Source organism: Choloepus didactylus, chromosome 4, assembly GCF_015220235.1.
Source record: "Choloepus didactylus isolate mChoDid1 chromosome 4, mChoDid1.pri, whole genome shotgun sequence".
NCBI lineage: Eukaryota > Metazoa > Chordata > Mammalia > Pilosa > Megalonychidae > Choloepus > Choloepus didactylus.
The window spans coordinates 128,512,706-128,528,255 of record NC_051310.1 but is presented as its reverse complement, the minus strand read 5'-3'; the positions used below and the strand labels follow the sequence as shown (position 1 = coordinate 128,528,255).

The window sequence follows — 15,550 nt, the reverse complement described above, 5'->3', positions numbered from 1 at the left end:
TGAGACTTAGAAATGTGGAAGTGCCTTAGTTGCACAGCTAACTTAGTCACAGATACTGAACTAGACTTCATTCTCTTAAATCATGGTTTACTCTTTTAAAAACAGGCTCAGTGAAATCAGATTGGAATTTTTCAATAGTGCTAATCTCTAATATGGTTCTGAGAAGAAACACATTTTTATCTTGTAAACTTCCTTCAGTTTTGGGGAAAATTAGAAAGGGGCAAGGAAGGATATTCCAGAAAAGTTTATAAGCTATTCTGAATCATTTTTAAAAATTAGGGTATCTCTGACCAAGTTTGTGGTTCTCTCCACAAAGAGAGTCCAACAGAAATGTTTTGTATGGCTGTAGACAACATGCCTTCTTCACACCCTCACTGGGGTTATTTCAAAAGCTATAGCAGTTATATTTGATGTGCAGTGTGGGAAGCTGTGGTACTAGATAAGACTCTGCTAAGATGGACTGAGGAATAGTGAGATGAGAGTAGCATCAAGGTCCTGCAATATCTTCACAGTACCTGCTTGGTATTACATGGTCTGATGTACTTTTTATAGAACCCTGCTCATCTGGTTACATAGGACACCATTTCAGTGGCACAATTCCTCCCTACCACCTCAGCACAACAGAACAGGAGGTATAAGCAGAACAGCAAAGTATTTTCATTACTTCAGTCTGAGTGGGTTTTACTCAACTGCTTTCTTTGTATTGTTGGCAGACCTATGTGTTCACCATAGGGTGAGGTCCCTGAGGAATGCCTGGAAAGGAAAGTAGCTAGGAGTCTTCATTGAGGTTCCCTAGTGGCAGGGCAGAATGTGATCAGATTCTGAAAAAAGTTGAGGGTTCGGTTTGTCTTCTCCAAAACTTCATACTACTAAGGAGAATATGCTACTCACATTATTTCATTCAGTATAGTTTTTAGGGTGCCTGTTATGTACCAGGTATTATGCTCAGAGAATATTAGTGAAGCTACTTAGTCCCAAAACACCTTTTCTTTTAAAACAGAGCCAGGAAAGAAAAAAAAAAGTGGGACAGGGATGGGTGGCACCTTAGAAAATGAAGAGTCAAGGATCTAAAGAAGGAGGATTAGATTAGATTGATGAAGGATGGCAAAAGACTGGGCAAGGAGAATACTAGTAGAGAAGATGGGAGAAAGAAAAGTGAATTATTAGTGATAGGGAGAAATCTACAAAGTTCTAGGAATACATGCTCTATGAGGTCAAGATTTAAAAAAAAAAAACAAGCACATTTGGTCACTGCTATACTGTAATGCCTAGAACAATGCCTATCATATGGTGTTAATAAAATTTTGTTGAATGAAAATGTGGTGGGTGGATGGAAGAACCAAAGCTATTTTAGTCATTTAAAGCTGTTCAAAACATCCTGGTTCTCTCTGCTTTTAGGCCCTATGTTGGGATTTTATTTTCCCATTCCCTTGAAGTAGGTATGACCATGTGATTTTTTGTGTCAGTGAATGTGAGTAGAAATGAACTGTATGTTATTTGGGGATGGAAGCTTTAAGAGACAGTCAGTGGGTTGTTCCCTCTCCCATTTTCCTCTGGCACATTGAGTATCAACAGTAGAAATGATAGTTGCTTTGACAGCTTGGGTGACAGACTATGTTAGTTGGACATGTGGCATGAGCAAACATGTTTTTATGTTTTAAAATGTTTTTTAAAAAACATTTTAACATGTTTACAACAAAGCTTTAAGTCACTGAGATTTGGGGATTGTTTGTTACTATAACTATCTGTCCTGACTGCTACAAAAGTTTGTTAGTTTTCATCTGTTGGAATCCTCAGATGTTTAATAACATGGAGAAAGAGGCAGCCACATGTCTTTTGCTCTTGAATTTACACCAATGTTTACTTAGGTGAGGAGTCTGAGAAATGAGGGTTTGGATAGGAGGAAGATAGGGGAGAGGATAAAGGATTGTTATTTTTAAATCACCAGCCATAAGTTTGTAGAAGAGATTGTATTTGTTTAATGTTTAGTATATTTCAATTTCAAGCATATCTGCCCCATTCGGGGCATATCACCATAATAAGCATTTGGGTACAAAAACCAGTGAAATAAAAAGACTTGTTCTGTGATTTTGTAGATCATAGACTTTTAGAATTGGAGAGGTCTTTAGAGACTCTTTGACAACCTCTGGTCTGTGAAGTTTAGCAATTTCTATATGGATACCCTGTATTAAATAGCATCTAAGGATGAGCAACAAAATAAATGTAATGACTTTTTAAAAAATAATGGCTTTTTAAATGATCAAAGGCAGATGAAAGCCCCTAAAGTTAAAAGGTACTTAGGCACAAGTTCAGAGAATTTATGAACACAAGTTGGGAGTAGAGGAGTTTCATTTTTTTTAAGTTGGATACTTTGTTAGAAGCTATATAATCATCTTTGGCTGACTTTGAAAGATTTTCTCTGTAACCAAGTGGAGTTACCCATTCCATGCAAAGCCTGGGTCCTTCCCTCCAGGTCCTAAAATGATTTACTGATAATAGTTTGTACTGTGGGCCTCCTTGAGGTCCATATCCTGAAAGGGCTCCCTGATCAGTCTTCGGGCCATCCTACATTAGGAGCAAGGGCTTTGCCAAGAATGCATATGAGCAAGCAACTAAACTGTAGCCCTTGGCCTTCTCTGCCCTAGAAACTTAGTAGCTTTTATGAGAGCCTGAGACATGATCTTAGGAACAGGTGAATTTGCTATAACACCTCTATGTGCCAGGATTAGGAGACAGTCCTAGGAGAATGTAAGTAGAGCTCAACCTTTCCTTTCTCCAAAAGCAACTCGGTTCTTGGCTGAGGAGATGTGAGGCTGGCTGGATTCCATTTAACTCATATTACTCAGTTGACTCTAGAGAAGAGCAAAATAGGCAAGAAACATGAGGGGGTGGGTACTATTATCAGTGAATATAAACAGGCCAGATGATCTATGTCAGCATTTAAACTGATAAACAGCAGAGAGGAAGGTGGAAGAGAAAACCAGAAAAGTTGCTTAAGACCTTCACATCAACCTTGCTTTGCACATCCAGAACTCCTTTATGACACAGGCCAAGTTGTTCCTGGATAAGAAGGAAAAGAAAATTCAGTTTCTGTAGAATGGGGAGGCAGGGCTGAATGGAGTTTTTCTACTCTCTTTTTTTTTTTTTTTCATTTTCCACAAATAAGACTTTCTGTCACCTGTAAAAGTCTGAATTATATTGTCTCATATCCATCAGCTAGTTCAACTTTAACCCCTGTTTCATCTCCACTAGCTTTTCCAGAACTACTCCCTTCACCATGAGACTCATGAGTTTTCCCAATTCAGCGTGAGCTTCTTTATTGTTTCAACTTTTCTAATGAACATATCATGGAGAGGATAGATGGATTGGCATATCCTTTTCTGTGTCTTCACTGGTGCTCGCTGGAATCAGTTTATGGACCAATTCTTTCAAGTCATTTGTCTGTACCTCTTGTCATGATTTCCATCATTATTTTCTGGGATTTGGTGGACCTGCTGAGGCCTTCCAAATCAGATTGTTGTATGTGTGTGTGTGTTTTTTTGTTTTTTTGTTTTTTTTTTTTTTAAGTAAAACCAGCACAGAACAGATGAAGCAAATGATTATTGGTTGTTTTGACATCAGTATGAGCTTCAACCATGGGCTGTCATTTTTTGACCACGGAACAGTTTGTTATTGATGGGTGAGATTCGTGCCATGGGAGTTGGTTAGGCAGTTTTGCCCTGCACATCTTTAGTAATTAACTAGAATTTTCTAAATACGTTCTAGAGAGCAGCAAGACTTACTTCAAAAACATGACCCTTAATGCTACCATAGGCAATCTATGTCCTTGTAATTACTGTTTTCCCAGTATTTCTTACATTAACCATTGTGGGTGCTTTCACATCATAACAATCTTTATTAGAAAATGGATCAACCACTTTCTTTTTGGCTTCCTTTTTGCCACCTTTTGTAAAGTGCTTGTTCTTACCAACCACCATGGTGCTGCTCTTAGTCTTTTATTTCTATTGGCTTTTATAACTTTACTTCATACCCTTTGGCTTGACTCAGAGTACCTGCATTTCTCTTGGTGTGGCATTAGACCAGGTGACAGGGAGCAGGAGATAATTTAGAAAAGAGTGCTGGAGGAGACATTTGTGGTTAGTGCAGTTTCAGGGAAGTGCCTTACAAACTAAGGAAGATGGTACCTAGCCTGGTCTGCTTGAGAAGTTTTTCCATGTTATGAGGGGGTGGGGTGGGGGCTGTCACTGACAGAAGACCAAAGGTTAGGGCATAAAGCCAACTTCATTGCTGTAAATCATTCTCTGCCTTTTATTTTTTTAAAATTCTTTTTATTAGAGATATTCATATACCATGCAGTCATACAAAACAAAGCATACATTCAGTTGTTCACAGTACTATTACATAGTTGTGCAATCATCACCAAAATCAATCCCTGACACCTTCATTACCACATACACAAAAATAACAAGAATAATAAAGTGAAAAAGAGCAATTAAAGTAAAAAAGAATACTGGGTCTCTTTGTTTGTTTGTTTTCCTTCCTCCATTTTTCTACTCATCCATGCATAAACTAGACAAAGGGGAGTGTGGTCCCTATGGCTTTCCCAGTCACATTGTCACCCCTCATAAGCTACATTTTTATACAATCGTTTTCAAGATTCATGGGTTCTGGGTTGTAGTTTGATAGTTTCAGGTATTTACTGCTAGCTACTCCAATTCATTAGAACCTAAAAAGGGTTGTCTATATTGTGCGTAAGAGTGCCCAACAGAGTGACCTCTCAGCTCCTTTTGGAATCTGCCACTGAAGCTTATTTCATTTCCTTTCACATCCCACTTTTGGTCAAGAAGATGTTCTCCGTCCCACGATGCCAGGTCTGCATTCCTCCCCATGAGTCATATTCCACGTTGCCAGGGAGAGTCACTCCCCTGGGTGTCTGATCCCATGTAGGGGGGAGGGCAGTGATTTCATCTGCCAAGTTGGCTTAGCTAGAGAGAGAGGGCTACATCTGAGCAACAAAGAGGTATTTGGGAGGAGGCTCTTAGGCACAATTATAGGGAGGCCTAGCCTCCTTTGCAGCAACAGTCTTCCCAAGGGCAATCGGCCTGTCATTTTATCCACCAAATTGTTGTTTAAAACAACAAAACATTGACCCAGCTAATTCAAATTTAATTAGTAATCCCTCTCCAAGTAACAGAATCAGCACTGTGGTTGATAGGAATAGGTAACATTTATTTGGGGACAGAGAAATTGAAAAGATGCTGGAAGGGGTCATTTTAAGTTACTGCTGTCCAGTTTTAGCTTTCCTTTTCCTCCCTTACAGTATGTGGAAAGTGCAAAGGGAATATGGAACTCTAGTTCTTTCTTGAGTCTAAGCCTTGAACTGGGCTTTTTTGAATTTAAAATAAATATGGTGGTGGTGGGGTTGTAAATGGGACATTTCTACAAGTTACTGATGCGGGTGGAGGATGTTCTGACCAGTAATCGGCTGATCCAATTGAGTTGAGCCTCCATGCTTTAGTCAGGCCAAGGGGCTTCATAATTGATATGAAATATATAGGTGGTTGGAGAGATCAGGATTTGGAATGTATTTGCCTTAAGGGTCAGAGTATTAAGGAGGAAACTGTTCTTTATCTCTAGAGTCACTAAAAGTCAGCATGGGAGACCTCTGCCTTTATAGGTTGTCAGAAGTGCACATATCTTGATATCCCTAATTAGGTTAGATCCCCTAGTGTGTAGATTCTCACAGCATTTTATGCCATTCCTTGGTACAAAGGAATGGTATACTTGTTCCCTTTCCTTTTTTTTTTTTTTTTTAAGTGCTTTTTTATTGTTTGTCTCCAACCACACTATAAATTCCATGAGGGCAAGATCAGAGGTCTGTTTGCTCAGTTTTATCCCCAATGCCTAGTATACTGACTGGCACATAATAGCTACTTAGCAAATACTTGGTGAATGAAGTGTGACTGAACTGGAAACACTTAACTGGATCTACTTTATGATGCAGAGGTATATATTTACCACCATCTTACTGATTAAAATGGCCTTTTTCTAAGTTCCTGGTTGAAAAGTTACTCTTAACAGCTTTTGGTCTAATGTATATTAAAGGACTGAAGAATACTCTTCCAGAACAGTAGGCAGTAATAACCTGGTGTGCTGGTTTGAATGTATTATGTCCCCCAGAAAAAGCCATATTCTTTGATGCAATCTTGTGGGGCAGACATATTAGTGGGGATTAAGTTGGAACATTTGGATTAGGCTGTTTCCATGGAAATGCACCCCACCCAACTGTGGGTGATGACTCTTAAGGGGTAGTTTCCATGGAGTTGTTACCCCACCCATTGAGGGTGGGTCTAAATTAAATCACTGGAGCCATATAAATGAACTGACAAACAGAAGGAACTCGGTGCAGCTGAGAGTGACATTTTGAAGAGGAGCTACAGCCAAGAGGGGCACTTTGAAGAATGCACAGAAGCTGAAAGAGTAGCTGCAGATGAAAGTTTGAAGAAGGCTGTTGAAAACAGACTTTTGCTCCGGAGAAGCTAAGAGAGGACAAATGCCCCAACAGCAACTGAGAGTGACATTTTTGAGGAACTGCAGCCTAGAGAGGAACATCCTGGGAGAAAGCCATTTTTGAACCCAGAATTTGGGAGCAGACGCCAGCCATGTGCCTTCCAGCTAACAGAGGTTTTCTGGACACCATTGGCCATCCTCCAGTGAAGGTACCCGATTGCTGATGCATTACCTTGGACACTTTATGGCCTTAAAACCTTAACTGTGTAACCAAATAAACCCCCTTTTATAAAAGCCAGTCCATCTCTGGTGTTTTCCATTCCGGCAGCATTAGCAAACTAGAACACCCGGCAAGCACTGCTATTGTAAATTGTATTTTTTCCCTCACCCAGATATTTTTATTGGTGCCTCCTTGTCTAGTACAATTACAGTTTTGTGATTTCTCTCTTTAGAATAGTTTCATATTTCTGGAAAGACTGTTTGAGGCTTTGGATATAGTCTTCTATCATTTGAGTCCATAATGAGGACTTGGCAGTTTTCAGCCTAGCACAAATTCCTGCCTTCCCAGTGTGAATTTTTACCCATTTTCCTATCCTTGTAAGTGTTGACCAGTCACTGAAATTTCTGATACGGAACTCTTATCCTGGGAGTTGTTTCTCATCTGTTATGCTTCTTGGTCTCACCAAAATTTAAAGGAGACAAAAGTGGATGGAGGTCTTGAAAAGGGATCTCATTCTTGTGGCTGTCTCTAATAATCTGGCTGCAGTTCCTATCATAGTGTTATTCTGGCAGGTACTACTGGTGTCATTTTTTGGCAAAATATTATTTCTGCTTGACTATGATTGTATATTAGTGAAAAAGAAGCTTAACAGAATTTAGAAATTTTACCTTATTTCATTTTTTAGTTCATAGTACTGAGTTTTTAACAAAGTAAATTTATTGAAAACTTAACATTTGGCTGAGTTTTTAAAGTATTGCCTCCATTAAGGCAAGAAGGGAGTGTGAACAAATATTTTATTTCAAGTGGAGACAAGAAATTTAAAAATTTCAGTAATATGGGAGACTTTGAAAAATACTGTTTTTCTAGGGTACAGGAAATATCAAGGTGTAAGAATAGGAAAAAAATGGATGGGGCAAGATATGTAGTATTAATAAAACCCTTTAAAAATCTGAAGTATTTTTTCCACTCAGAAGTTTATTCAGCACAACTTTCAACTTTTAAATGTTTTACTATATATAGAATTTCGCACAGAATTTTGAGGAGTCACTGCATTGGGCATTTATTTTGGTTTGTTTTTTTGCTGGTTTCTGAAATGTAGACAAAAACTTACAAGCAGAAGAAACGATTTCTGTTATAGTAAAACAAAGAAGCTATTATGCTATTAACATCCTTTACAATATTGAGCAGATAAGGAAGCACTTACATTTATTAAAAGAACTAAGGGATAGTGAATATCAATTTTTATTAAATAAAACTATTGCCATAAGGAGCATTTTATCTACTTAGTCATCGGTATCATCAATTTTGCTTCTTTCATATATTCTGTTTAACATTTGTGGATTTTTCACATATTGACAAAAAGCTCAGATTGAAGCAATTACTGCTACCCTTATTACAGTTATCAAAATCTTGTACTTCCACAAGTGAAGTATGTAGGAATATGAACCAGCCAGGAAATAAATGAAGATTATCTGTTGTGCAAAAGCCTCACCACTGTATTGCACAGCTGATGTTTGAGAATCCTAGCAGTCCTCTTAAGCTACTCCTGAAGGTGACTGAAAGTCTTCACATCTTTAGGTTCAAAATAGACTGCTTTGTTTCATAATCTGAAGTAGTTTATTGTTGCCTTTAAATATATTAGCTCTTTGAATAAAGGAATACTACATCTGTTCCCCTTCCAGTCCCTTCACACCCAATCAGAAAATAGTACTGTATATGCACCTAAACTAGCTTTTAGATCAAAAATCTTCAACAGGGTTATGCTGTATTGCTTGTCTTATTTGCATATATTTTAAATGAACTACTACACTGGCTTCCTTGTTTCTCGAATATGAGATACACACTCCCCCCTCAGTGGCTTTCTCATGCTAGTCCCTCTGTCTGGAACAGTTACACCCACATAGCATCCCTTAGACCCACACATTCCATTTCTTCCTCTTTTAGAACTTTGCTCCAGTACTACTGTATCAAATAGGCATTTCCTAACCACTCTTAGTGTCCCCTTTCTCTGTTTTATTTTTTTCCACATCACTTACTGTCATCTGACATCTGTATTTTGCAGATTTGCTTGCCTGTGTTCTCCCACTATAAATGAGTTCCTTGAGTGGGGAGGGATTTTTTTCTGCATCCCCACACCTATAACGTTACCTGATACATTATAAATGCTCATTAAATATCTGTTGAATGGATGAATGACTGCACTGATATTTTATATGAATAAGAACCATATGAATATTTTAAGCCATGAATATATATTAGTTTGTAATAAAATATTAGCGGTTGGGGGTATAGTGTAAGTTATCTACTGTAATATTTCATCATTCAAAGATACTAGTAATCCAGACTGTCATTTATTATTTCTAAGTACTATTTTCTCTGAACAGTTTGGTTATTTTTTGGGCATTTATTTTCTCTCATTGGAATAGTTCTGGATATCACAGTTTTTAAATATTTGGATATTTTATAAATGTATTTCTCTCCCATTGGATTAGATGTTTACTGAGAGCTGGAATCGTATCTGTTGCACTCATGTTTCTTTTGGTCCTGCCTAATGTAGTAGTGATTGCCTAATATATATTCACATATTAAATTAAATTAAATTAATGAGTATATTGATGGTTTTAAATTTCTCCTTCTACTTAAAATGGGTCCTCATTTTACCTATCAGGAATTCTGACTGATTTATTTTCCATAATGTCTCATATCTGGTTCTCTGGATACAGACATCTGTGGAGTCAAAGATTTGGCCATTAAAAAATTGAAAGAACCAAGAAGTTGCATTTATTTTTCCAGACTGGCTAGGATTGCTGCTGGATCAGGACCCTCAGAAGGTGGTTCTGGATGCTGCTCTCCCCTCCACATTCCCCATCCTCCTTTGCCATATTGAGATCTCCAAACTGCTAGAGAATATGTCTTTCAAAGAATCTCAGTAGATATTTGACATTCTTTAAAGAACTCCTTAATGGCTTTACAGCTTCTTCCTTACCTGGGAGCATGTGAGAAAGGCAGAATCTCAGGCCCCATGACAGACCCTCCTGAATCAGAATCTGTATTTTAACAAGATTCTCAAGTGACAAGTGTGATTATCTGATTTATAAGAATATGTATTTTGTAAAAGTTGCACATCAGTTTTCATTTTTAAGGATCAGATTAATTAAAATGTACTGGAGTTGAGATTTTTTTTCCCCAGCTTCTGTATAGGACATTTTAAAAATCATTTCACATGTACAGAGATCAGTATAATGAACCTTCACATATGTACCAGCCAGCTTTATAAGATTATAATTATCATACTTGAGGTTTTTAAAAAATAACACATTAAAGATATAGGTGGAGCCTGCCATGTAATCCCTACCCTTATCCTAATCCCTTCCCTCATTCCTCAGAGTAATTGTTATTGTGAATTTGGTGTTTATCAATGCCATGTTTGTTTCATGTTTATACTTTTGCTACATATGTATATACTCACAAAATAGCATTATTTAGCATTTTATGAGCTAGATATAGCTGGTTTCAGCATGTACATTTCTACAAATATCTGCAATTTGCTTAATTTAATGTTATATTTTGAGATTTCAACTATATTCATTTCTACTATTGTATAGTATTCCCCTATATGAATATAATTCGTCTGTTCTCCTATTGTTGAAAGTTTAGGATGTTCCTAAATTTTTTGCTGTTACAATAACAACAACAAAAGGAACATTTCTTTGTTCTTTTACAAACATTTCTCTAGGGAGTGTATTTTAGGAAAAATTGCCAGGTCACAGGGAATGCTGTCTATTGATCTAATCTGTCCAATCTATCTAATGTATCTATCCATGTATGTATCCCAGATTGCTCTTTAAGTTCTTTAATTTAAATTCCCACTATATTGAATGAAATTTCCTGTTTTCCCACACTTGTCCTCAAATTGATATTAAGAGACTAAAAAATGTTTTGCCAACCTGAAAGATTTTCTTGAGGCAGTTTGATTTTTCTGATTATTAGCGAAGTTAAACACTTTTTCATGAGTTTATTCACTGTTCAAGTATACCCTTTTGTAAAAGGAGGAGCATGTGCTACAAATTTATCTTCATCAGATGTTGATAGACATGTTTAGTAAATAAACATGTTCTTAAACAAATTAGCTCACCCACTGCAGCTTATTATATGATCTTTTAGAGAAATGTTACTAATATTTTACCCTGCAAAAAATTAGAGATCTGTAAAAATATTATGAACCCTCCCTTGTTGGCATTTAAGAAATGTTACTACCTAATGAGCCTAAGTGCTTATAATGAATGCAGTATGGTGGGATCTAGAGCCTGGGAAAACGTGTCAGTTTCTTACAACATGAATAGCTATTTTTGAGGGTAATTTTTACACTTTATGAGTATAAATAAGTTTAATATACCAGAAGTAGTTTATGGCTAAAGGCACACTTCATTTGATTTTCAAAGTTGAAGAAAAGAGCATTTCCTGCCATAGTGATGCTTTTCCTTCTTTTTGTCACCCTCCAGGTTGTATCGGAGTAAGATGGACGGTAGCTTTGATTGTGATTGTGGTGAGCTGGAGCCACCTGATCACTAACAAAAGACATCTTCTGTTAACCAACAGCCGCCAGAGCTTCCTGTTGAAATATATAGCAACAAAGGAAGAAAAGAAGCAAAACGGAAATAGTGCTTACCAGCACCTTAGAATGATGCTGCTCAGGACCAGTCCAACACTGAATGTATCTGCACTGTGAGGAGAATGTTCAGAGAAGCCTGTTGTGTGCATATTTATTCACATTTTTGTTAAATGTTAAATTGTTTAGCACAAGTAAATCTGAGTGCATAGTATGTCATTTCATTCCATTTGAGTTTCCTGAGTGTTTTCTTTAAATGTCTGCAGAGTTGCTGCCCCTTTCTTGAACTATGAGTACTGCAATCTTTTTAATTCTCAGTATGAGTAGAGCATTTTGAGCTTTAAATCTAAGGGGAACTCAACAGCCTGGTTGGCATATGCAATGAACATCAAGAAACCATCTTGCTGTGGAAGCAAAATTATTTTTCTTCTCCCTTTTTGAAAGATCTTTCCTTTTGATGCCAGTTTTCTTCCTTGTTTACACAAGTTCAACAGTTCGAAAGGACGAGGCAATAGTAAGGGTTTCAAAATGGCTGAGAAATTTGAAAGTCTCATGAACATTCATGGTTTTGATCTAGGCTCTAGGTATATGGACTTAAAACCATTGGGTTGTGGAGGCAATGGCTTGGTTTTTTCTGCTGTAGACAATGACTGTGACAAAAGAGTAGCCATCAAGAAAATTGTTCTTACTGATCCCCAGAGTGTCAAACATGCTCTACGTGAAATCAAAATTATTAGAAGACTTGACCATGATAACATTGTGAAAGTGTTCGAAATTCTTGGTCCCAGTGGAAGCCAGTTAACAGATGACGTGGGCTCTCTTACTGAACTGAACAGTGTTTACATTGTTCAGGAGTACATGGAAACAGATTTGGCTAATGTGCTGGAGCAGGGCCCTTTACTGGAGGAGCATGCCAGACTTTTCATGTATCAGCTGCTACGTGGGCTCAAGTATATTCACTCTGCAAACGTACTGCACAGAGATCTCAAACCAGCTAATCTTTTCATTAATACTGAAGACTTGGTGCTGAAGATAGGTGACTTTGGTCTTGCACGGATCATGGATCCCCATTATTCCCATAAGGTATGTGTGAAGCCAGCTGAGACAGGCCCTTAAAATGTGTATCATCAGGAATAAGTAATTGTATTTTCTTTGTACGTTGTGGCAGAGTTTTTAGTTGGTTAAATTTTAGTTGTATTAAATTTTACGTAGTGCCCTTTTCTAATATGGATCTATTTTCTTTCACAATCTCCTTATGTTTAAAAGGAAGGTGGAGTGGAATTGTAATTAAATACAAATTCCTGAAGTATATGAGTATTTATTATGAGGTACAAAAAAACACTTGAAATTCTCCCTTATAAGTATTTTTGTTAACTACTCTATAAATGTAAAATATTAACATGGATTGATTAGGAATAGAATATGGAGTAGAGCCAGGTCCCCTGGGTTGTCAGTACGGAGATTGGCATTGGTTTGTAAGTGGCACCTCTGATGCTGTTTCCCACCCTTCTGTCATTGACTTGAAGTATACCTGCTCCTTAATTAACTTAAGACTTGGAGTGAAAAATAGCTGCTCTTCTGGAACATGTTTTGAATGCATGGCCTAGAGTTAGCACTAAAGTATTAAAATTCCCTTGTAGATGGTATATCCCAGGAAGAGTTTAACTCCATTTAGCTTCCAAAGCTCAAGAGTCTTGAATATAGGCTTAGAAATCAACAATATTGTTTTAGGATTTTACAATTACTGTGTTTTTAGATTAAGTATGCTTTAATGAATTAAGTTTTATGTACTGTTCTTTAGCTGAAGTAAAAAAAATTACAGTATACTTTTGTTTCTGTTTTAGGGTCATCTTTCTGAAGGATTGGTTACTAAATGGTACAGATCTCCACGTCTTTTACTTTCTCCTAATAATTATACTAAAGCCATTGACATGTGGGCTGCAGGCTGTATCTTTGCTGAAATGCTGACTGGTAAAACCCTCTTTGCAGGTTAGAAATTTAAAAATATATTATGTTGAAAAAACAAAACTTTCCCCAAAGAAATAATTTTGCATGTATCTGTGAAGTAAAATCTATATAAGATTTAAGACAATTTATTATATTTTGCAGTATTAAAATGAAAAGATAAAATGGTATTTTTATTATTTTTAAAAATTGTTAAAACTTATTCACAGATTTACTGAATTGATCACTTACTAAATTTGTCAGAACTCTAGTATTCTTTTTTATTTATCATCTCATTTCTTAAGCATAACTTCCTATGTTTGTGGATTCATAATACTTTATGGTAATTTGTGTTAAGTGATACCTGGGTTGCATAGTTTTCTTGATGTTAGTCACTTCCTGGTGAAGTTTTTTTTTTTAGCTATTGAAAATCCAATAATTCTTTTCTTGGTCCTCCATCATCCCTGTTACTTGAACCACCACATCCTGTTGTCTCATTGCTGTGACCTTTCAGAAACAACCAAACAAGTAATTTTTTGGTAGGTTTGATGTTGTGAAGGAGTCCAAAGCAGTTGTGGGGGGGGAGGGGGTGTACTTAAGATGAGAAAATAAGAATAATCCCTGAAAAACATTGTGTCATAAACCAAAGTATGAGTGTCTGTACAGACTATATGAGCTATAAACTTAGGAGACATCGGTGATGGCTGGAATAGAAGGCATAGTGGAGTCAAAAGAATGTTGCACTACAAAGGAATAGTGAAGAATTTTGATAGGAAAGAGAAAGAAGTGGTATTCATTATATGGGCTCAAGCTCATATAAATAAAGGCTTGAGCCTTGGACATCCATGAATCATTGAAAACTGAGAAAAATTTGAGGAAAACAAGGTGTCAAAAAATAGTAAATATATTTATGGCTAATTAAGATGAGGCCAGAATAGTGTCTCTTAGAAAGTAGTCTCCACATGAAAAACTAGGAAATAGTGGGTTACTAAAGATTTCTGATTTAGGGAAATGATGGGAGGTTGATTTAGGTCCTTTCCTCATTTTTTTTTCCTGGGTCGCTGTGTGGTGGGTAGGTATGTGGGAGTCTCTGTTTTGGTTTTGTATATTTTTTTTTTTTTTTTTAATTTTTATTGCGATTGTTCAGATACCATACAATTATCCAAAGATCCAAAGTGTACAGTCAGTTGCCCCTGGTACCCTCATACAGCTGTGCATCCGTCACCACACTTAATTTTTGCTCAATTTTTAGAACCTTTTTATTACTCCAGACAAGAAATAAAGTGAAAGATGAAAAAAGAAAAGGAAACCCAAATCCTCCCATATCCCTAACCAACCCCCCTCAATTGTTGACTCGTAGTGTTTGTATAGTACATTTGTTACTGTTTATGAAAGAACATGGAAATACTAACTGTAGTATATAGTTTGCAATAGGTATATATTTCTTCCCTATATGCCCCTCTATTATTAACTTCTAATTGTATTGTCATACGTTTGTTCTGGTTCATGGAAGAGATTTCTGTTACTTGTACAGTTAATCATGGACATTGCCCACCATAGGATTCACTTTTATACATTCCCATCTTTTGACTTCCAACTTTCCTTCTGGTGATATATATGACTCTGAGCTTCCCTCTTTCCACCTCATTGATGCACCATTCAGCACTGTTAGTTATTCTCACATCTTGCTACCGACACCTCTGTTCATTTCCAAACATTAAGTCCATCCTAGTTGAACATTCTGCTCATACTAAGCAACCGCTCCCCATTCTTAAGCCTCATCCTATATCTTGGTACCTTATATTTCATGTCTATGAGTTTATATATCATAATTAGTTCCTATCAGTTAGACCCTGCAATGTTTGTCCTTATGTGTCTGGCTTATTTCACTCAGTATATTGCCCTCATGGTTTTGTCATCAACCCTTTTTTTTTTTTTTTTTTTTTTTTAAGACGGTTTTGTTCACACACCATACATTCCATCCTAAATAAACAATTGATGGTTCTCTGTATGGTCACATGTTTATGCGTTCACTACCTTCACCACTATCTATATACTGGCATCTACATTTCTTTCACAAGGCAGGAGGGAGAGTCAAAGAAGGTTGAGAGGCCAAAGAAAGAGGAAAAAAAAAATGACAGCTAGGAAGCAGCAAAAGGAAAAATAACCTTAAATCAAAGTAGAGTAAAGAGTCAGACAACACCACCAATGTCAAGTGTCTAACATGCCTCTCCTATCTGCCCCTCTTATCTGCATTTACCTTGGTA

The 15,550-nt window shown here is 36.9% G+C and overlaps 1 protein-coding gene and 1 pseudogene across 3 annotated transcripts in view; one reads left to right on the top strand and one right to left on the bottom strand.

Annotated features, from left to right (window-relative positions):
- Positions 1-15,550, top strand: part of MAPK6 (mitogen-activated protein kinase 6) — a 36,714-nt gene that overhangs the window by 9,917 nt on the left and 11,247 nt on the right. For all 3 annotated transcript variants that reach the window (XM_037833959.1, XM_037833961.1, XM_037833960.1), the window contains exons 2-3: positions 11,233-12,422; positions 13,184-13,328. In XM_037833959.1, the coding sequence (XP_037689887.1) occupies positions 11,868-12,422; positions 13,184-13,328 (700 nt within the window). In that variant the 5' untranslated portion in view covers positions 11,233-11,867. The remainder of the gene's footprint in view (positions 1-11,232; positions 12,423-13,183; positions 13,329-15,550) is intronic.
- Positions 3,194-3,977, bottom strand: LOC119532792 (annotated as a pseudogene).